At 37.4% G+C, this 23038-nt stretch overlaps 1 protein-coding gene across 2 annotated transcripts in view; it reads right to left on the bottom strand.

The window, feature by feature from the left end:
* Positions 1 to 1893: 1893 nt before the first annotated feature.
* ADAMTS19 (ADAM metallopeptidase with thrombospondin type 1 motif 19) overlaps positions 1894 to 23038 on the bottom strand; it is a 241553-nt gene continuing 220408 nt past the window's right edge. For both annotated transcript variants that reach the window (XM_045487730.1, XM_045487737.1), the window contains 2 exons: positions 6780 to 6957; positions 1894 to 3203 (listed from right to left, as the gene is read on the bottom strand). In XM_045487730.1, coding sequence (XP_045343686.1) covers positions 3052 to 3203; positions 6780 to 6957 — 330 coding nt within the window. In that variant the 3' untranslated portion in view covers positions 1894 to 3051. The remainder of the gene's footprint in view (positions 3204 to 6779; positions 6958 to 23038) is intronic.

Here is a 23038-nt window from a genome sequence, read left to right as displayed (position 1 = left end):
AATATTGTATGGAATGCCACAATAGTGAATGAAACATTTGGTAGGTTCATAGAAGAAATTTTGGCAGAAACTTTGGAGGCTGGGAAGGGCAAATGCACATTCAGGGCAAGTAGCTCTTTCTGTGAGAACAAGTCGCTGCCTGTGTTGTGACACAAGTGAACTGATGTAAGCATACTGCAATCAAGGTGGTGGGCAGGTCTTCCCAAAGAATTCTACCATCATGGGAAAAAATATCTTCTCTGCTATTGGTAGGTTGAGCTCTCTGCAGTGACTGGCCTTGGTGAGTGGATGTTCATGTTGCTGAACCCAAGCACAAACTCCATTTCTGCCACCAATGTCTCTTGTTCCTGAGCCTATTGGCAATGAAAAGGGTGGCTGAGGAAAGACACTGGCCAACATACACAGACCCTGTCATCTCATCCACTTGATGACTGAGACCTCTCTGGTGAGGGTGCTCTTTGGTGAGGGGTCAAACAGACTACATGGATAGAAGTTCTTCAGGAAGGTCTGCCCATATACCTTTTCCTTAGAACTCCCTCGTCACCAGTTTCAAAATCACACTCCTTCCAATCCTTGCCAACTCAGCCAAACCATCTTGATTGCAGGATTACATTAGATCGCTTCTATCACAAAACAAGGAGTAATTTGTTCTCATAGAAATAGACACTTACCCTGAAAATGGACTTGCCTTCTCAGCCTGCCAAGTTTTTGCCACAATACCACCCATTCATTTACCAAATGCCTCATTCTCTGCTATGGTATTCCATACAATATTTGTTTCTGTTCAGGGAACCTGTGTTACAACAAATAAAATGTGGCACAGGCCTCATGCTCATGCAAATCTCTGGTATTACCATCACCCTGAAACAGATGGCCTGATAGAATGATGCAGTCTCTGTCTCTCTCTCAGTATTCAGTTCTAGCACCAACTGGGTCAAAACATTCTGAAGGTCTTCTAAGATACTGCGTATGTTCTGATTCATCATTTTAATTTTTTAAAAATGCTTATTTATTTTTGAGGTGGAGAGAGACAGAGTGCAAGTGGGGGAGGGGCAGCGAGGGAGGGAGACACAGAACCCGAAGCAGGCTCCAGGCTTTGAGCTGTCAGCACAGGCCCGACGTGGGGCTTGAACCCACAAACCGTGAGATCATGACCTGAGCTGAAGTCGGACGCTTAACCAACTAATTGAGTCACCCAGGTGCCCCACAGGGTGCTATTTCTACTTAGATTCACAGACTTAGGAATCAAGGGATGAGATTGAGAACGTCTCATCTTAAAATGTAATTTTTTACCTCTCTGATGCCCGTACTCTCATGACTTAAGATGTGTGGATATTAGTTAATTTTATATCTCAGTAATTAAATGAAAGAATATACATAAGTAAGGGGACATCTAGAATCAAAATGCCCTCCATATTAAAATGAAGGTAAAAAATCACTGATGAGGGATGTGTCATGAACCGTGCAGATGGTGAGGTTTTACTCTACTTCCAATCTGTTGTATCAGCCTGCCCACTTTGAGGGCAGAACACAGAAGACAAAGAGAAGACTCTTTGTCTCTGGGTTGGAGACAAAGGACTTTGTTACTCACAGCAATAGCAGTAGCACAGAGTCAGCATTTTCTTGTGCCAGTTTCCTGAGCCCCAATTCCCCCAGGGTGACACAAAGACAGCAGGGTGATATCTGCACATGCAGTGACTTGTATCACAGGAGAGGGACCCCCGTTTTAGGGCCGGAAACCTTTATAATGAGAGGTGGGCACGTCTGTCCTTTGCTCCACCATCTTTATCCAAGGCTGTGCAACTGTGTTCCACGGCTGTACAAACATCCCTTACCAGATACTCCCGAACAAAAGCAGACAGTGCCAAGATGTGTAGAGACGTGAGAGACCTGTGAAGAAGTGCCTCCCAACAGGAAGCTTCACATATTTTATTGAAAAAAAAAAAATCTAAGAAATCATGTGAATCATGTACAACATTTTCTCACAAGAAAACATTTAAGCTGTTTTTTTTTTTAACGTTTCACAGAATTGTAAAACTTTTAGTTTTCGAAAGGAAAAAACACAATGAAACTACCACAGTATCATAAGCATTTTGTTTCTTCTTGTTTCTAGGGAAAAGGCTGGAAAATAATTGGTAAGTTTTCTCATGATGATTCGTGAGGCTAAGTACTATGCTCTTTTATAAATCTACTAAAAAGATACAAGGAAACGGGTGGATCGCTGCTTTCTTTGTTCAAAATATTTTAAAAAGCTAAAATCTAATGACAACATGTTAAAATAATACATATTTTTGTAGGATGTTACCATTTCTATAATGGTTTCTCTACACTATATCAACAGTGCAATGGTGATTCAGTGTAAATCATTACAGTGTTTCATTGTTACACTACTTGTGTTCAAGTACATGTTCATGAACATGATCAAAGTCTCTATTTTGACTTTTCCTTTCCATTATTAAAATAAGGTTATAATTACAGTAGAATTTTTCCTATGGATATCTCTAAATCCGAACCAAATTCATAATACATTCTCTAAAAACCTGTTCAACACTCTGAGGTTTGTTATGTTCCCACATCTCCTGTAGGTGACAGAAAATGGGCTAATTCTGCATCAGGAAACCAAGAAAACAAAAATGACTTCTCTCCTTATATAACTAAACTATTACACTAAGTTAGTATACATTCTGGATAACTCAATGGTATCGGCAGGGAGAGAATAGCACCTTAGAGACAGCCCTAACTTAAAAAAAAAATTTTTTTTTTTAGAGCCTAATGATCTTGTTTTTTTTTTTCTTTTTCCCTTTTTATTTTTATTCTGGAAACTGGATCCAACTTATTCATATAAAATTATTTATGAAGCCATATAGTATAAATCAAAATGTTTGTATGACCAAAACAAACACCATATTGGATGTTTGGCGGGCACCAAAATAAATTAATCTGATTAAATTATACGTAATCTGATAATATTTGGTCTGAGAAACATGCTAGTGTGTGTGTTTATAAATAATGTAATTGCAAAGAGCTGTGAGCCAGCCAGCCTGCTAGAGGTCAACTCTTCTGCTGCAGCTTTTGGGCATAGAAGTCCCTGCATGTCTCACAGCAGCGCTGATACCAGCGCATGTCCTGACATAGGTTCTTCTCACGTATCACTCGGCAGTACACAGGCCACTGGTCTCCCAGGCACTTGAAAGTCAGCGCAGCTGTGAAGAAGAAAACAGGGAACTCAATACACGTCAATATCCTCAGCGCCAGGGGTAAAACAAGTAGCAATCACTTAAGGGGAAGGATTTTGCACACGCACTTTGACTCGTTCATATTGCCTTCTAGAACTTAACAGTAAGATTAGGAAACACACACACACACACACACACACACACACACCCTATAATAAAGGAGTAAAGTGGATGAATAACGGTCTTACTTATGAGCCCTTTTAGACTCATTCAAGCTAGATTTTTCAAATTCAGTGAGTTGTGATACAAATGGCGTTTAAGGCTCAATTTTATGGCTTTCATTTAAGCTTCTTTTTGGATTTTCAGTTGAGAAGATTAAAAAGAAAAACGAAAAGGCTCACTATATCCACCTTTATGGGAATATAAATTAACAAGTATTGTTATGGATGAAATACCAAAACAAATGCGCTCACTTATTTCACATTCCTCCTTTCTTAGATGTCAGGCATATCTAGGTGGGATATCTGGGGATCTTGATTTTACACATCTTTAAAATCAAAGCTGAGGGGTGCCTGGGTGGCTGAGTCGGTTAGGCGTCCGACTTCAGCTCAGGTCACGATCTCGCGGTCCATGAGTTCGAGCCCCGCTCGGGCTCTGAGCTGATGGCTCAGAGCCTGGAGCCTGTTTCCGATTCTGTGTCTCCCTCTCTCTCTGCCCCTCCCCCGTTCATGCTCTGTCTCTCTCTGTCCCAAAAATAAATAAACGTTGAAAAAAAAAATTAAAAAAAAAAAAAGCCACTAGTTGCTACAGAAATAAAGGCTAATTCATTCATGAATTTTTTTAGGCAAGTGTAGGCTATATTTACTGAAAATACATAATCTGTTTCTTGACGATAGATTAGATTGAATAACGGGAACTGAGAATATATATGAAAACATTTTATAACAAAAATATGCAAATCAACATTTTTTTTCATTTTTCTCATTTATTTAGTATTTTTATATATAAACATGTATATACATCATTTTTCCTGTGGCTACATTCGTTTTTTTAAATATAATTTATTGTCAAGTTGGCTAGCATACAGTGTATACAGTGTGCTCTTGGATTGGGGGTAGATTCCGTGATTCATCACTTACATACAATGCCCAGGGCTCATCCCATCAAGTGCTCTCCTCAGTGCTCATCACCCATTTTCCTCTTTCCCCAGACCCCCCGCCCCCCAATCAACCCTCAGTTTGTTCTCTGTATTTAAGAGTCTCTTATGGTTTGCCTCCCTCCTTCTCTGTTTGTAACTATTTTTACCCCTTCCCTCCCCACATGGTCTTCTGTTAAGTTTCTCAAGTTTCACATATGAGTGAAAACATATGATATCTGTCTTTCTCTGACTGACTTATTTCACTCAACATAATACCCTCCAGTTCCATCCACATTGCTGCAAATGGCAGGATTTCATTCTTTCTCATTGCCAAGTAGTATTCCATTGTATATATAAAGCACATCTTCTTTATCCATTCATCAGTTGATAGACATTTAGGCTCTTTCCGTAATTTGGCTATTGTTGAAAGCACTGCTATAAACAGTGGGGTACATGTGCCCCTATGCATCAGCACTCCTGTATCCTTCGGATAAATTCCTAGTAGTGCTATTGCCAGGTGATAGGGGAGTTCTATTTTTAATTTTTTGAGAAACCTCCACACTGTTTGCCAGAGCAACTGCACCAGTTTGCATTCCTATCAACAGTGCAAGAGGGTTCCCATTTTTCCACATCCTCGCCAGCATCTGTTGTTTCCTGAGCTGTTAACTTTAGCCACTGTGACTGGTGTAAGGTGGTATCTCATTGTGGTTTTGATTTGTATTTCCCTGATGAGGAATGACGTTGGGCATCGTTTCGTGCGTCTGTTGGCCATCTGGGTGTCTTCTTTGGAAAAGTGTCTATTCATGTCTTCTGCCCATTTTTTGAGTGGATTATTTGTTTTTCAGGTGTAGTTTGGTAAGATCTTTATAGATTTTGGATACTAACCCTTTATTTGACATGTCATTTGCAAATATCTTTTCCCATTCTGTCAATTGCCTTTTAGTTTTGTCGATTGCTTCCTTTGCAGTGCATAAGCTTTTTTTTTTTTTTATCTTGATGGGGTTCCAATAGTTCATTTTTGCTTTTAATTCCCTTGCCTTTGCAGACATGTCAAGTAAGAAATCGCTGCAGCTGAGGTCAAAGAGGTTGTTGCCTGTTTTCTCCTGTAGGGTCTTGATGGTTTCCTGTCTCACATTTAGTTAGGTCTTTCATCTATTTTGAGTTTATTTTTGTGTATGGTGCAAGAAAGTGGTCTAGTTTCATTCTCCTGCAGGTTGCTGTTATGTTCTCCCAGCACCATTGCTAAAGAGACTGTCCTTTTCCACTGGGTACCCTTTCCTGCTTTGTCAAGGATTAGTTGGCCATATATTTGTGGATCCAATTCTGGGTTCTCTATTCTGTTCCATTGGTCTATGTTTATGCCAATACCATGCTGTCTTGATGATGACAGCTTTGTAGTAGAGGCTAAAGTCTGGAATTGTGATGCCTCCCGCTTTGGTCTTCTTCTTCAAAATTACTTTGGATATTAGGGGCCTTTTGTGGTTCCATAGAAATTTTAGGATTGTTTGTTCCAGCTTTGAGAAGAATGCTGGTGCAATTTTGATTGGGATTGCGATGAATGTGTAGATTGCTTTGGGCAGTATTGACATTTTAACAATATTTGTTCTTGCAATCCATGAGCATGGAAAGTTTTTCCATTTCTTTGTGGCTTCTTCAATTTCCTTCATAAGTCTTCTATAGTTTTCAGCATACAGATCTTTTACATCTTTGGTTAGGTTTATTCCTAGGTATTTTATGGTTCTTGGTGCAATTGTAAATGGGATCAATTTCTTGATTTCTCTTTCTGTTGCTTCATTATTGGTATATAGAAATGCAACCGATTTCTGTACATTGATTTTGTATCCTATGACTTTGCTGAATTCATGTATCCGTTCTAGCAGCTTTTTGGTGGAGTTTTTTGGGTTTTCCATAAATCCATGTTAATAGCATTTATTCGTATCTAATATTATGTCCTTAAGGATTCAAAAGCTATTCCCTTTTGTTTGGTGGATTAGATCCAGGTATCCATTCCTATTGAAAGCCATTTTTTACTCTGTCTCTCTCGAAAGGATAATTTGCACCCAGGATCAAAAGGAAGGCTATTGACAGCAGAGACATCTAAGGTATATACCACAATCTCACCTCTCCAGAGCCATTACCTTAGTCGATAGTTCTACCACAAAACTGGTCAGAACCAAAATATGACTACATCCTCCAAACCTTTCGATGATGACCTTGAGAGGTGTGGCATTTGTATTTCCAGGGCCTGGCTCTGAGTAGACAGTTTCAGGAGTCTTGTTTAGTCATTAGGAATTTATTTATCCTCCTGACCATTGGGACTAAACTATAGTCAAGCACAGTTTTAGTTTAGTTAGAACCAAACTAATTCATATAGATTTATTTATGACAAAGTTTTACGATAATACACAAAACAGCCATAAGCATTTCCATGCTTCTCAAAACCATCCCCTTTTTGGTCTGCTTACCCAGCCGGGGTGACGTTATGGTATTTACATTAATCTTCTCATTGCAAGGCTGAAGGTGGCATGGCCTGTATGCTGCAGGTTTCTCTGAAGAAAAACATTCATTTCCATGTCTTCCTGTGATCTTATGCATGCACTGAATAACACGGGACTGCATTCCTTTGCCACAGGTAATTGAGCACTAGGAGAGATAGAATATTGTACAAATAAAAATATGATAATCTGCATTAAAAAAATTAAAAAATAAGGGGGGGCGCCTGGGTGGCTCAGGCGGTTGAGCGTCCGACTTTGGCTCAGGTTGTGATCTTGCGGTCTGTGAGCTCGAGCCCTGTGTTGGGCTCTGTGCTGACAGCTCAGAATCTGGAGCCTGCTTCGGATTCTGTGTCTCCCTCGCTCTCTGCCCCTCCCTCGCTCATGCTCTGTCTCTCTCTCTGTCAAAAATAAATAAACATTAAAAACAATTTAAAACAAATATGATAATCTGGATTTTCTAATGAAATACCCTTTTCATGGATTCCTTCTATTTCAGCTGAATGGAGTCTGTCTTCATTTGTAGGATATTTTTCAAAGAAGAACATATTTGATATACAATGGTCTTTGATGAGAGAAGTCTTTCAGGTCCAAATATATCACTAGATTTAATTTGTAACACAAATAAGCTGATGCTTATTTGACTGTGAAAATACAATTGTTTTATGGTATCAGAGTTACATGTGAAAGAGCAAACATGGCTTTGTTTCTGAAAACAATGATTTATTAACTAAGCATGCTATTTTCTACAGAGTAAAGATTTAGCCATAGTTAGCAAAATATGTAAAGAATTCTATCAACTCCAAAGGACATCAACACACCAAAGTCATACATCAGTTTTCAGGATTATAAAAAAATGCAATGAAGTAACTACAGACACATGATAACTCAAAATACATAATTTTAGCGGATAATGGCTGAATAGTGCCTCTCATAAAAATTTGAAAACAAGAGAAAAACATGTTAGTTGCATTCCTTATGCAAGTTAAGTTTTGTAACTGTCTGGGAATAACCTGAAAATGAAAATTGTATCCAGGAAATAATGGAAATTCTATAATTCGTTTAACTAAAACACCATCATTTCTGCCTTTGAAACTAACAGAATAAGCTTTCTCACAAAATTAAATAGTCTAATAGCCTCAGGATCTAATTTTAATTAGCACACTTAGGCAATAAAAAATATCAGACTATTACTATTAATTATTTTCTTTATAAAATACATTTGGGTAAAAATTTCATTGCATATATGTGAAATATGAACAGATACTTGAAACAAGTGAAATCCCAAGGTCTTCTAAATTAGTTCTTACTTTGTTATAGAAGATACTACTAAACAACTGGATATTTCCCCAAATCATGTCACTGCGATTAAAGACAGACAGACATTAAAAGAAAAAGCCAAATATTCTGGCCTTGACATGAGGAAAATGGGCTCCTATACTGTCTCTTACAACTAATTTACCTGGAACTTATTTTTCCTTTTTGTTAAGCAAGGCATTGCAGTAGATCATAACTACACTTTTGGGTCTAAATTACTAGGAAAGCAAAAATTCCAAATAACTTATTGTTACTGTTTACTTATTTGTTTTGAGAGACAGAGACAGAAAGCGCATGCGTGCAAGCAGGGGAGGGGCAGAGAGAGAGGAAGAGAGGAGAGAGAGAATCCTAAGCAGTGTCTGCTCTGTCAGCGTAGAGCCCAATGCAGGGCTCAAACCCAGGAACCTGGAGATCATGACCTGAGCAGAAATCAAGAGTTGGATGCTCAGGGGTACCTGGGTAGCTCAGTCAGTTGAGTCTGCTTTCAGTTCAGACCATGATCTCACAGTTCCTGGGTTCGAGTCCCCACATTGGTCTCTCTGCTCTGTGCGCACAGCCTGCTTCAGATCCTCTGCCCCCCACTCTCTGCCCCTTCCTCATGCACGTGTGTGCGCATGCTCTCTCTCACTCTCATATATAAATAAATAAGTAAATAAATAAGTATTAAAAAAAAGGAGTTGGATGCTTAAGCAACTGAGCCACTCAGGCACCCCAAATGACTTATTATTAAGTTACTATAGTCTGGCAATTTTTTTACACTTTATTTACTTTGAGAGAGAGAGAGAGAGAGACAGGACACAAGTGGGGTAGGGGGATAGAGAGAGAGAGAAAGAGAGAGAGAGTCCGAAGTAGGCTCCAGGCTCTGAGCTGTCAGCACAGAGCCTGACACGGGGCTCAGACTCACAAACCACGAGATCATGACCTGAGCCAAGTCGGACACTTAACCGACTGAGACACCCAGGCGCCCCTGTAGTCTGGCAATTTTTAAGTGGTGAAGCTTCATCACAGCACAGGGTCTATAATTTCATCATCTAATTAATTATTCAGTGTGCCAGCCAACAATGGTATGACAGAAGTTCTGCCAAGATTAGAGTTTGCTTAAATGTTTCAGAATAGTCAAGCATTTATTGATTTTTCAAATATTTGTTGACCACCCATTTTGTTCACGATCTCCTGCAGAAAATAAAAACAGCAAAAATTGTTAATATGATGGAGCTGATGCTTTTATCAATAAACCTTATTAACAAAACACTAAAACATATCAAATAAATGGAGTTAGAAACAGATTACAAAACTGGAAATTGGGCAATTTCATCCACCTTTAGCCAATTGTTTAATATTTTATTTATTTATGTATTTATTTATTTCATTTTTTTTTTCAATGGCTTAGTATTTTAAATAATCAGCCCACCCTACAGAACCAAAGTTTGCTGCTTTAGGATCAAAGGAAACTGATACTACTAATTCCGGAAGCTTTTACTTCATACAACACTAATGATAGTTAGCACTTACTTACTGTTTCTTATATGTCAGGTATTGTGTTAGGTCATGATTATTCAGTATTTCACATGAAGTCCTATATTTGTCCCTGTTACTCTGATGAGAAAATAGAGGCTCAAATAAGTGAAACTAATTGCTCAAGTCTTTACAGTTCAGAACTGGAGTGGAAATGGAGTCTGAGCTCACATATGCTAAATTCAGAGACTAGATGCTTAACCAATTACTGGATCCTGGAACATTGCTAGCGCTTCTCTTTCTATGAATAGTCAGAAATCTTTTCTTTTCCTCTATCCTGCCAAATGAACCTCTCATCCTCGTATCTTACTATGAACTTAATTAAACATTAATGAATAAGAAGGGCTTTTTGGTTTGTTTTGCTATAACGCAGGTTATAAGATAGAAGATAAACTTGTTTTTCAAGAACAATTCACAAGGATGATTTGTCTTGAGATACGGTGATCATATAACTTATCACCCAAATCAGGGCACTTGTGAAAGAAGTTGCTGATGATAATTATTCCTACAGTACAGGCATACCCTGGGACAGCCCCGCGTAATCTGGGACATACAGTCACCCTATGTACAGACATCTTACTGATCTGTGTGTTAGACGGTAAACACAAATGAATGGACACATAAGGCAGCTATTATATTTCATGCATTATCTAATATGCTTTTACACAGCATATTAAACTTTGGTTACACTTTGTCATAACCCCCATAACTTCACAAATGAAAAGAGTGAGGCTCATTGAGATTATTTCATTCATTCATTCAATTAATATTTATGGGAAGTCCACAATGTGCCAAACACTGTTTTGGATACTGGGATGTGATAGTACACAAAAGAGACAAAAACACATGCCCTCAGGGAGTTTACATTTTATCTTTTTTTTTTTTTTTTTATAATTTTTTTTTCAACATTTATTTATTTTTTGGGACAGAGAGAGACAGAGCATGAACGGGGGAGGGGCAGAGAGAGAGGGAGACACAGAATCGGAAGCAGGCTCCAGGCTCTGAGCCATCAGCCCAGAGCCTGACGCGGGGCTCGAACTCACGGACCGCGAGATCGTGACCTGGCTGAAGTCGGACGCTTAACCGACTGCGCCACCCAGGCGCCCCGGGAGTTTACATTTTAATAGGAGGGAGCAAGAAAATAAAGATTTAAATTACATTGCATATTAGATAGTGACAGGTGCTATGGAAAAAACTAAAGCTGGGAAGGAAGGATGGGAAAGTTTGGGGTGGGGGGCTTTGTAATTCAAATAGGAGGATCAGATAAGGACTCACAGAGAGGGTGCCAAGAACAGCAAATGCAAGTCTTTTGATTCCAAATATGATGTTCTTTCCACTGTGTTTCTACAGATCTTGAATTAATTACTTTCAATGGCTTTCTCTTTCTCTCCTTCCTCCCTTTTTCCTTTCTTTCCCTCCTTCCTACCTTCCCTCCTTCTGTCTTTTTAGCTACTACATTTTGAGTCTTGCTCTTCATACAAACACCAAGTAAATTTAAAATGTACTTGAAACAAGGCAGCACTATAGACTTCCCCCTACAGGCCAAAATGCTGAACTGTCAACATTAACCTGCCAGCAACTGGTAAAGAAACACAAGGTGTACCTGATAACTTGCCACTGATATTTCTTTTTTTTTTTTTTTAATTTTTTTAACATTTATTTATTTTTGAGACAGATAGAGACAGAGCATGAGCAGGTGAGGGTCAGAGAGAGAGGGAGACACAGAATCCGAAATAGGCTCCAGGCTCTGAGCTGTCAGCCCAGAGCCCGATGCAGGGCTCGAACTCACGGACCGCGAGATCATGACCTGAGCCAAAGTTGGACGCTCAACCGACTGAGCCACCCAGGCGCCCCAAAACATAATTTGATATTTCTTTTACAGGGAAAATTCCCTGGAGTATTTTAAATAGAAAGACTTGTATTGTCTGACAAGAATTCAAACAGTCAGTCTTGCCCTGATGGACCTTTGGAACAAAGCACCTCGTGAATCAATTCCATGAACTAGAAGCTTTTAATTCTGGGCCCCAAAGTATCTGGAAGTGAAATTTGTTTAACTGACTTCCTGATAGTCATCATTTCAATCTACCTGAGAAAATAATGACCTTCCCTGCACTTGGGAACACACGAGTCATATCTTTAGATATGATTTAGATAATATCACCATAGATTTCTCTTATAATTGAATAAATCCTTTCTGGCCCTGGAACATTAGTGACAACTTTTAAGGCTATTAAATTATGTCTACACTGTATGTCAAACACTAAGCTTGATTAGGGAAACTTTCTCGATAATTCACAGTTTGGGTTATTAAAATATGTACAGAAATCATTTAGTAAATGAGAACCATAGACACAAATGTTGGCAAATCATTAAGAAGGCTTTATCCTGTTTTAAAATGAGATCCACATTGATAGAATCTTATAACCATTTCTATTACCTAAAATTTTCTTTCTGCCATTCTTATACCAGGCAATAAGAGATAAGAGACTTTATTCTACCTAAGAAAACTTCATTTAAACTAACTGAAAGAGAAATATCTGGAGAAGTAAGTGACATCCAAGTTGGGGAAAGGGTATAGTAGATGTTTACTTAGTTCATATATTTTTCTGACAATGGCCAAGGATGATCTGATGATAGATACAGATATGTCTTGGAAAGTTGTATCTACTAACTTAGTAAATACAACTAAGTTAGATGATAAGTTAGATGATAGCCCTGTCATGGACAGGATTTGCCGGTACTGGTAAAGGCAGGTTAAGATACCACAATGATTTTGCCAAGTTACGGATTGGCCCAAATGTAAACAAACGAAGGGAAATAGAAAAAAATGTAGGAAAAACAAACAGACTAAAAAATCCTTAACAAACTCTTAACTATGTGGCATTATCATAGAGAGGGATGAAATGAACTCTGAATGGCTGAGAAGTTCATCTCATGGGTAAGCCACAGTGTGGAATCCTTCCTTCCATCACAAAAAGATGGATGAGTGGTGAGGCACTGCCCAAAATGTGAACTGCAGGAAGAAAGTGACCATGGAAATTTCACTCCTGAAATGATATTATTTATGGCATTAATAGACAGCGTTGCTCAGGTCTTGGTTTAATATTTTGAAAAATATGTAAACACCTTAGAGAAGGTGTTCAAGGAAAGGCTGTTTACCTTGAGACATTTTATCAGTGCCTGATGGGATTATTTGTTTTCAAGTCTAATCTGATGGATTGAAGAGAATTAGCTTTCAATGAGCACAATGGTATAAACAAGTTTTTCATGCACCAAATACTACATAGGAGGTATGAGTGTACTCTGTTCCTAAGTTTTCATTATTTTATATAGAAATATCCTTTCATGATGTATTTGAATATGCTTATCAAGAATCTGCATCTTTTAAAAATCACCGACATGTACCGTTCCCCGGAGTTTCTATGAATACCATTATGCGGAATGACATAAATTAAATAAATAGTAGTGAATGATAGATAGCAAATGTGCTCTGTAATACACTGACATGAGTAAAACATATTTAATTCAAAGAAAAAGAGCTGCGCAGGCACCAATAAATAGCCATATAAAAATTTATAAAGTGTCAAAATGAGAGAGGAGAATGATTTTAAGAGGTCCTCAAGGTTCATAGGTTCTTGTCCATCATACTACTTGAATCTACTTTTGCAAAGTATAGGATTATCTTTCTGTCAATTGAATATTCATGAATCATGTAAGAATTTCCATCCATAATGTCTCATGGTAAAATCTACCAAGAGTCATGTCTCTGTTAAATTCATCAAAGAACATTGTTTTCTTCCGGTCCAAGAAGTAACCTATGTAGTTCTAGAAAACTTATTTTCACTTAAGAACTCTTTATAAATGGAATGTCCACCAACAGCTCTTAACCACTCTCCTATGTAAAGAGGAGACCCTCATTCTTGGCATTGATCTCTGACTCCATAGTGCTTCTGTGCTCCAGAGGTTCTGAGATCAAGTAGATCTATTCTGCGTACACAATTCTGAACATGGAGCTAAAAACGACTTCCACATCTATTCTTGGGTATTGGGATTCTGTAGTAAAGTGCCAAACTTTAAAGTTATTGGTTAAACGATAGTTTCTTACCTCTCCTTTCAGAACTTCAGAAGAGTCACAAAGACACTGTTTTTGGTGCTAGTTATTTGTTACCCTGGATATTTCGATAACTTAGCTTTGGCAACAAACGGGGACACTGAGGTATAAATAAATTTGTAGACTTCAGTTAAATAATCAACTAGTTTGCCAGTGAGTTTATAGAACCATTAATCTGTTCATGTTAAACTGTAAAACTCTTCAAGCTGTAAATGCTGTAAAATGTCCTTTTAAACATCACACCAAAGAGGGGAAAACCCAATACTAAAAATACCACTATAAGATATTTATTTGCAGTTTTGTTGGCGAACAAATATAGCTAAACTAATGCTGGTTTACTTTGTTAATTCCTTAAAAAAAAACAAAAACAAATTGCTGTGTATTCAGGGGTTAAAAATAATAATTCTCACACTTGGCCAGCACAGAGATTACCCGAGATTCCTTCCTTCTGGAGTGTGCCAAAGATATATATTTTGGAGAGAATGTGTATTCTCTAGGCCAACAGCTAAGGAAGGCTCTGTAATGCTTTACTCATTTCCAGCTGGCCTCTGTAAGAAATAGGAATTCCTAAATTAAGAGAAAATTGTCACTGGCAAACAGAGTTCAAAAAAATTTCTGAAACCAATATAATAGACAATCTTACAGAACCTGATACAATCTATAATGACGAGTGCCAATCTATAACAAGGTTAACAGCATTGACTTGGATAATTTGTCTTTGGGAATAAGTGGATTATTCCAGAGTGGTTTAACAAGACTGAAGTAGCATTCACAGCGGAGAGTGGACCTCATAAGGAAAGTAAATGATGACTTCTACTGGAAATTATTAGCGCAGCATTCCTATTCATTTATGTATATGTTTGGCGGTTCCATCTTTCAACTTTTTAATAAAGTGAGTGTGAAACAAGCATACTAAGGAACAAAAGTTTGGTTTGTTTTTAAAGATTTGCTATTTATTTTGGTCAGTGTTTCTGCGTCTTTTTAAAGTAGTTCATCTGCCTTTTTTTAACACATGGTTATTTGGAAATGAATCTATTCCTAGAGGTCAGACGTTTGAGGATTTTTTTGCATATGTGTTTAATTAATTCATCATTTGGTTCCACAGTTCAAACTATTCTTTTCTCTTTAATGAAAATGTCTGCATATAGTTATAGCAAATTAAGGAAACGTGTGTGGCAAAATCAAGCAGAATGCTTATGAATGATTAGCAGAAATGAATATGTTTTGAAAGGACTGTCACATTAACCCCCTGAATCTTTTTTTTGTATCAAAGTACACATTGATCACCACAATGATGGAGGGAAAAAAAAGATGTTTTGCATTAAGAAGCAATTAATAAGCACAGACTCTTGAACACATTTGCAGTTCTGCCAGTGCTCAGCCCATGAATCACAGGGTGTTGGAGAGGTGAAAAAAGACTATCGAGACATTTCTATTTTATCTCTATCATTCCAGGGGAACATCTTCCCACCAGAGAGAACTGTTTGGAATGACAGTGATTGAATTTCCTTTGCAAATACAATACTTTCCAGGTCTAGTCCAACAATTCTGTGTCCAAAATGGATCAGATCCTTCGGGGGCCATGTTGGAGAAGTGTGTGTATTTTGTTTTGTTTGTTTTAATAAAGTCTTGGTTTAAAATAGCACAGAGAGCACTATGTAATTACCTTTAGGTTATTCCAACCCGAAATAAACCAAGTATTTGCCAGGTGACAGAGAAATTTCTTAAGTGTGCTTTGCTTCCATCTCCCGCTTTCCTTCTAGGTTAGATAACAGCCATTAACCTGACAGCAGGTATCTCAGCCAACTGGATTCAAGAGAACGCAAAAGAAGTCTGCCAGCTTCCTTGAAGCTCAATGTTAAGCACTTTTTTGGCTTAAAGTACTATGCTATTCAAATAAGGGTGGATTTACTTAAAAAAAGAACACATTTTTAAGTAGTTTGACTTACCACACAGGAAAAGATCAAGGGGGTCCTGTATTTACATAAAATTATACTGATTAATTATCCTGGAAAAAAAATGAGCTAGTTACGAGTTCTTTGGTAGTACAATGTATGCAACACTATAGTTCTTACAGAATTAGAATCAGAAAATTAAATGGATCAGGAGAAATGCAATGTGTAGAAGTATGCTACAGTTTCTGCTTTCTTGATAAAACAGTTCAGCGATCATTCATGCAATAAACATCACTAAATGTAGTGGTGTCTTCTGGTTGCTCAGAGAGATTTATGGGAAGGGTAAAAGGGGTTAAGACATTCTCAACGGAACAGCAACCATATATGGCAACATATAATTAATAGAGAAAAAGTAACAGAGCAAGCGCAAACAAATTCTCTCATTTACTGGGGAAGCCCTTTGAAAATTATAAGGCATTTTCGATGGTCCTTGAGGGACTCAGATAGCTGGAGGAAACACGTTGTAGGCAAAGAGGACTGTATCAACAAAGACCCGGAGAATGTACAAGTACAAACCGCTCAGGCCTAAGCTTAGTGGAGATACCCATCATGGGAATAAGGAGGCAATTCTCAATTGGTAGGTTAGCACCAGAATACGGAAAGATTTGAATGCCTGTGTGAGTATCTGCTAATTGAAAGGGTAGCCAAAGGGAATTCTCTGCAAATACTCAGGCTATAGGATTGAGTGGAGAAGTCATCCCTGTGAGTGGATGGATCTGAAATATGGGGGTAAGGAAGTGTATTAGAAATTGTTACTCCAGTTCTGGTAATAAAAAAAAAAATAAGGACTGTATTATTATATTTGGAGTAAAAACAACTGAGGCAAAGCCCTACTTGCGTAAAGAAGTGCCAAGGGTAGGTTCTAGACTGGGTAGCTGGGAAGATGATATTGACATTTTTCAAGAAAAAGGAAATTGGGAGTGGAGTACCATTTGAGGAAATAAATTGAGGAATTTTGTCTTAAACATACAAAATTTGAGGACCTACTGGAACGCCAATGGCAGGGTCCCAGGGCAACTGAAGTTTGGGTTGAGAATAAAGATTCAGTCCGCCCCTTCCTCCACTCCCTCTAACTATGCTCCCTCTCCAGGCACAGACTTTAAACATTTTTGCGCCATCTACGGGTTGATAATTCCAAAATTTATATTTCCATCTCATTCCTCTCCTCTGATCTACCTACTGAATGCCAGTACTTAACTCTCTTACAGGCAAATGAAAGATCGCCCAAAATAAAAGTGAGAATCTTTCCCCTCCAACTTAACTCTTAGGGTTTCCTACCTCCTATCAGAGAAGCATCATCCATACAAATTGTTCAGACCTGAAAGCCAAGCCGTGAGCCCTTACTACCTTAACACCTGACTCTTCATCTTTTTTCTCACAAATAATCAACCCCAGGTCTGTTCATTTTAACCTCAAAACAATTTCTGAAAGCCAACCAATCCTCTCTATCTCTACTTATACTACTGTATGAACAGCTAGCATTAATTTGGTTACTATGTAACTGACACTATGCTAAGAACTTTCCACGAATTATTTCATTTGGATTCACTAACCTCGCTGAACAGAAGATCCAGAATTCAAACCCAAGGCTGTCTAACTCCCAGCACTGAGCTATCTTACCTCTTATACTCCCCAATCCTTTCCCTTCCCTGGAAATTCTGTAATATTCTCTAAGTATCTTTCTATATCTATGACATCAGTCATTTTTTATATTGTAGCCTTGAAAAATTTAAGTACTAGCAAAGTAGGTTTTCTTTTAGTTTCAGACAAAAAATATTAACCCATTTACAACACTAAAAGTAACATATGGATGTGGTAGAATGATAAGCACAGAAGGCCCTTTCCTCCAATGTAATTCAAATAAACTATTCTTTGTATGTCTATGCAGAAAAATTTTAACATGTACAAGAATAATATATGTAAACAACTTTAGTTCATACTATATAACTCTTTTGCATAACTACTCACTTAATAGTAGGTCTTAGAGAAAATTTCCCATCATTATGTATTTATGTATACATATATTTTTAAAAACAACAATATCCCACTGTTGGAATGTGGGATTATGATTTATAGAACTAGTTATTGGATATATGGGTTACTTCCAAATATTTGTTGTGCCAAAGAAGGCTGCAATGAGCATCTTTATAAATACAGTTAGCAAATTATGTGATAATGTCTGTAAGGAAAATTAAGAATGTGTATATTTCAAAATGAGGTATTATTTTTCACAGCTATCAAATTAGTTTAAAAAAGTGTGCTAACATCCAGTCTTGGTAGTATGGTGACACAGATATGTGAAAGCGCCTGGGCAGAAGTGAGTAGAATCCACTCCCTTTAGAGATGGAGCTTTTTGGTTGCCCCATGGTATCCCTCAACACACTCCTCTCATTGCTTTTCTGTGCCCTAAAGTCATGTGTGTGTTTATATCTAAACATGTTTCCTAGTTTTATTTATTATACTATATGGACTTGTACATACTCTGTGTACACTACAAAAACCTACAGACATATTTTTCTAATCCAATGTATTTTTCTAATCCAATCTAATCCTAAAGTAGATCTTTCATTTTAAGTCACTCAAAATACTTTTCTTTGGATTATGTACCATTTGGACCACTGACACTGGGTGATTACTTTCACTTGCACAGTTAGAGCACTACAAAATTCGGAAATACATATAGTTGCTTTGGCACATTTTACAGATGTAGGAACGAGGCTAGGGGGAACTGATTTTCGCCATACAAAATCAATGCTGGTTGTGCACACTGGCTCTCTGGACGTTCCGCTCAACCTGAAGCAGAATTAGGGACCTGTTAAAAAAAATTTTTTTTGTACATTTTGCATCCCAAGACCCCATATGATGTCTTTCTTTCTTTTCTTTCTTCCTTCCTTTTTTCTTTCTTTCTTAAATGTTTATTTTGTGAGAGAGTGTGTGTGTGTGTGTGTGTGTGTGTGTGTGTGTGTGTGTGTAAGCAGGGGAGGGACAGAGAGAGAGGGAAAGAATCCCAAGCAGGCTCTGGGCAGTCAGCACAGAGCCCAACACGGGGCTCGAACTCATGAACCATGAGATCATGATATGAGCTGAAATCAACAGTTGGACACTCAACTGACTGCGCCACCCAGGCACCCCGCCATATGATGTCTTTCTAACTGGCTAATCATTTGCATATTTTTCTTGCATTTTAATGATGTCATTCTCTGCTAGTCCTGGTGATGTGGTTATATCTATCTCTGGATATCCTCTGGCATTTGGTAAACATATACTACATCTAATCAAAAAAACACTCAATGGCTAATACTACTGATTTTAATTTTATAATATTCTGGTCAAATTTCTTTATATTTTTTATGTGAAAAAATCTGCTACCCTTCTCCCCTGCTGCCCACCAACACTCAATGTACCCCAAATGAACTTTGGCATGTTCCATGCTCCATCCCCTATAAAGAACATCAAAAGTAATTTTTTTACCTCTGTCATATTTATTTACTAAAATATTTTCAGGTATGATTTAGAAACTGAAATTATAGATATCCTGGTATGCAGCAAAAGAGAATTGGTAGCGTAATTTTACAAGCCTGGTGATTTTTCAATGATCTATTAAGAAGACAGTATAGGGGTGCCTGGGTGCCTCAGTTGGTTAAGCATCTGACTCTTGATCTTGGCTCAGGTCATGATCTCACGGTCTCAAGATAGAGCCCCACGTCAGGCTCTGCACGGAAAGCCCGGAGCCTGTTTGGGATTCTTTTTCCTCCTCTCTCTGCCCATCCCCACATGTGTGCTCTCTCTCTCTCTGTCTCTCAAAATAAATGCATAAACACTAAAAATAAAAGGAGACAGTATAATTAAACCCTATGGATTAAAAACAAGTTGTCTTGCATTTTCCAATACAAAGGATCTTAAACATGTCTCTATATCTGCATTTATAATTATACATGTATACACATATATAATACATACATTATATATACTTATACACATATACATGGAGAGACACAGAGACACTACCTCAGTCTCTCTAAATTTTAAATTTTCTCTAGGTAGAATATATACACAGATAGTATATGTGCATCATTTCTTCAAAGCTAATATACATCTGCTATGATCAATCATACCAGCCAAATGCTTTGACTGCTTTGAGTAATTCAAACACTTTGAAATTTGTTTTTTGTTTTTTTTTTAATACATCTGGGCAACAGATAAGATTATCAGAAGACCTGAAAACTAAAAATGATACCAATGCAAAAAATGTCCATTCTCTTGCAGTAAAAAGAGGGGCATGTTGGTGGCTCAGTCAGTTAAGTGTCCGACATCGGCTCAGGTTATGATCTGATGGTCTGTGGGTTCAAGCCCCATGTTGGCCTGGTGCCTGCTTCAGATTTTGTGTCTACCTCTCTGCTCCTCCCCCACTCACGCTCTATCTCTGTTTCTCAAAAATAAATAAATGATAATTTTTTAAAAAAAAATTAAAAAAAAGAATCAGAGGCTAAACAATTTGATAGCCAATAATTTGGGGATTTTGTGCATGGTTTAGAAGATAGCTATCTTCTCCAGAAAGAATGGTAAGTAGCAAATTTTGTAAATATTCAGTAGATGTATCTAAACAACATAACAGAAAGTATTCTACTTATCACTGAGTAATTTCTGTAGTATGAACAATTTACTCAGAGAAAGTGTATTTTCAGAGTAAATGTTCCTATAATGCAAAATATCTCTTCTGTAGGACACCTTGTGATAGGTTTCTTTGATGTCCACATGTTTAAAACCAAACCCACAATCTCTGATTTCTTTAATTCATTGACTGATCCAACAATGATAGATTTTGATGTATTAGATTCTTATTGGTTTATGGAGTAGCTGCTCGAATTTTCGCGTCTTTTTAGACTATAATTATAAAAAGATGATAGGCAATTATCTTTTCCAATGACTTGTAGACATTATTAGAAAATAATTCTATACATAAATGTTAATCCACCAAGAATAGTTTTTAGATACAGATAATTTCAGTTTGATTTCAATCTACAAATTTTCTCCAGTTCCAAAAATTATTTACAAAACTAATCTTTCAAATTTGAATAATCTAATGTAAGCCTTCCCATAGTGTATTACACTAAATAGCAAACTATCCATATGCTCTGCAAAAGTGAGCTTTGGTTAAAAATAAAGAAAAGAGAAATACTAGTCCCTCTTTGAGATTTACCAAGTATAGGAAAATGTTAAAGGATCTTGAAGTCCTACAGCAATTTGCAGTATTTGCTTATCTTTGTTTAACTACATTATTTCTCAGACCTGGACTCTATATCCCAAGAAATGGGTTTGCCATAGAATATAATTTGGGAGGGGCGCCTGGGTGGCGCAGTCGGTTAAGCGTCCGACTTCAGCCAGGTCACGATCTCGCGGCCCGTGAGTTCGAGCCCCGCGTCGGGCTCTGGGCTGATGGCTCAGAGCCTGGAGCCTGTTTCCGATTCTGTGTCTCCCTCTCTCTCTGCCCCTCCCCCGTTCATGCTCTGTCTCTCTCTGTCCCAAAAATAAATAAACGTTGAAAAAAAAAATTAAAAAAAAAAGAATATAATTTGGGAAATGCAAGCCTCAAGCATTCCTTAATTAATATGAATTTAGTCTTCTAAAAAGGATGACATTTGATCTTCAGTAAATACCAGTCTTACTAATGTATCTAACTTGACAAAGTATTTTCTCCATTAGAGCAGTTGTCATTTCATTCATTTCTTTGATTCTCTGGTTTCAGCTGGTAGTTAACATTTTCTATTTTTACATTCTATTAGGGTATTTAATTTGGCTATTTGCAACTATTTCTTTAAAGTTGAATGGGAAATCCTCTAACAAGTGCTTAAGCTTCCCTCTACTACCCTGTTAACAACCCACTGAGTTTAGTTGTATTAAAACCAACAAAACACACATTTGGATTCTGGGACCTCCTGCAAGGGGATTTTAATTGGGTGGGGTGTATGCCAGCATTAGGTCAGTAGTATGTGGAAATCCACAGTCCTAAAGCCCCAGCCTGACTATGGGCCAAGAAGAAATCCTTCCCTTGGGAATTTTGACTCTGGTTCTTTTTGTCTCCCTTGACTGAAAACAAAACTACTAGGCTACAGAGATGCATGATTAAAAACACGGTGTTATCTAGTCATTTAGTTTAGGATAGATATTCTTGACTGCACTGATGAGGATTTCTTTACGTTTCCTTCAATGATTCACTGAGGTTTCCTCCAGTGGAAAGAAACGTCCTCTGTGATTATTCACACTTTCATAGTTTTAGATTCTTCTTCAACTGAATATACTGGATGTAACTGTGGTTTCCTTTTACAGGATAAGTTAAAAATGACTCATTATACTGCAAGCTTTATATTTACCACTTCTAAACAAGGCCATACATACTATTTATATAATTAAATCATCCAAAATGATTTATTATGCTTCCAGCATTATTTTGAATTATATCATAATCACAAAAAGACTCATAATCTCTTGTCCAAAAATCTATTAATCATGTCAAGATTTGATATGTGGCCAAAACTATTCATTTCCCAGAATCTTGAAGTACTAAATTAAGCTCAAATTGTGGACTATGAATTGAATCTAAGAATAAACCAAGAATAATTATGTACAATTCCAAGGTGTTTTGTTTCTCATTAACACTCACTTGAATGAGTTCTCTTGCTAATGCTGCACAGAAACGTTAATGCTATAAAAGCTTCAGGAAGGAACCAAATTTTGTGTAACAGGTAGATAAAACAATGCTCTTTTATTTGCTTCTCTATAGGCTCCAAAAATGAAAACAAGAAGCTGTAGACATTCAAATGGAGGCAGAAAGGTCAAATTCTGGCTGAAAATAAGGCATTTCATTAAACATAAGGGACTATGTTATTTTTTAAGTCAGTGTTCTAAGGTCAGCTTAAATGAGTGAATGCAGATTTTAACTGCTCAGAAACATATGGGTTGTGTTCTGTTATCCCAAGAAAGACCCAAAGGCCATATCTATATCAGAGATATAGTCAGAATGTGGCATATAATTGTGTCACTGGTTAATGCAAGCCAGAATAAAGGAACTACATTGTTTGTGCCCTATTTTTGCCAATTTTCTAGTTTCAAAGGAATAAATGCAAACATTGTTCAACAAAGGCTGTATTACATCTACTTAGGAATCAGAGGTAACATTTTTATGACAGATTTTTCTGTTTGGAATATTCCTGTATTTATATTTTTCTTTTTCAAGCTGAGAGCAGATTTTCCACTGTTTACACAAAATCACCAAAACATAAATGATAGACATCACACAGGCTGATACAAATGCAGTGAACAGTTTGGGGAATAAG

The sequence above is a fragment of the Leopardus geoffroyi genome, chromosome A1 (assembly GCF_018350155.1).
Source record: "Leopardus geoffroyi isolate Oge1 chromosome A1, O.geoffroyi_Oge1_pat1.0, whole genome shotgun sequence".
Taxonomy (NCBI): Eukaryota; Metazoa; Chordata; class Mammalia; order Carnivora; family Felidae; genus Leopardus; species Leopardus geoffroyi.
This window is presented reverse-complemented; position numbering and strand designations above follow the sequence as displayed.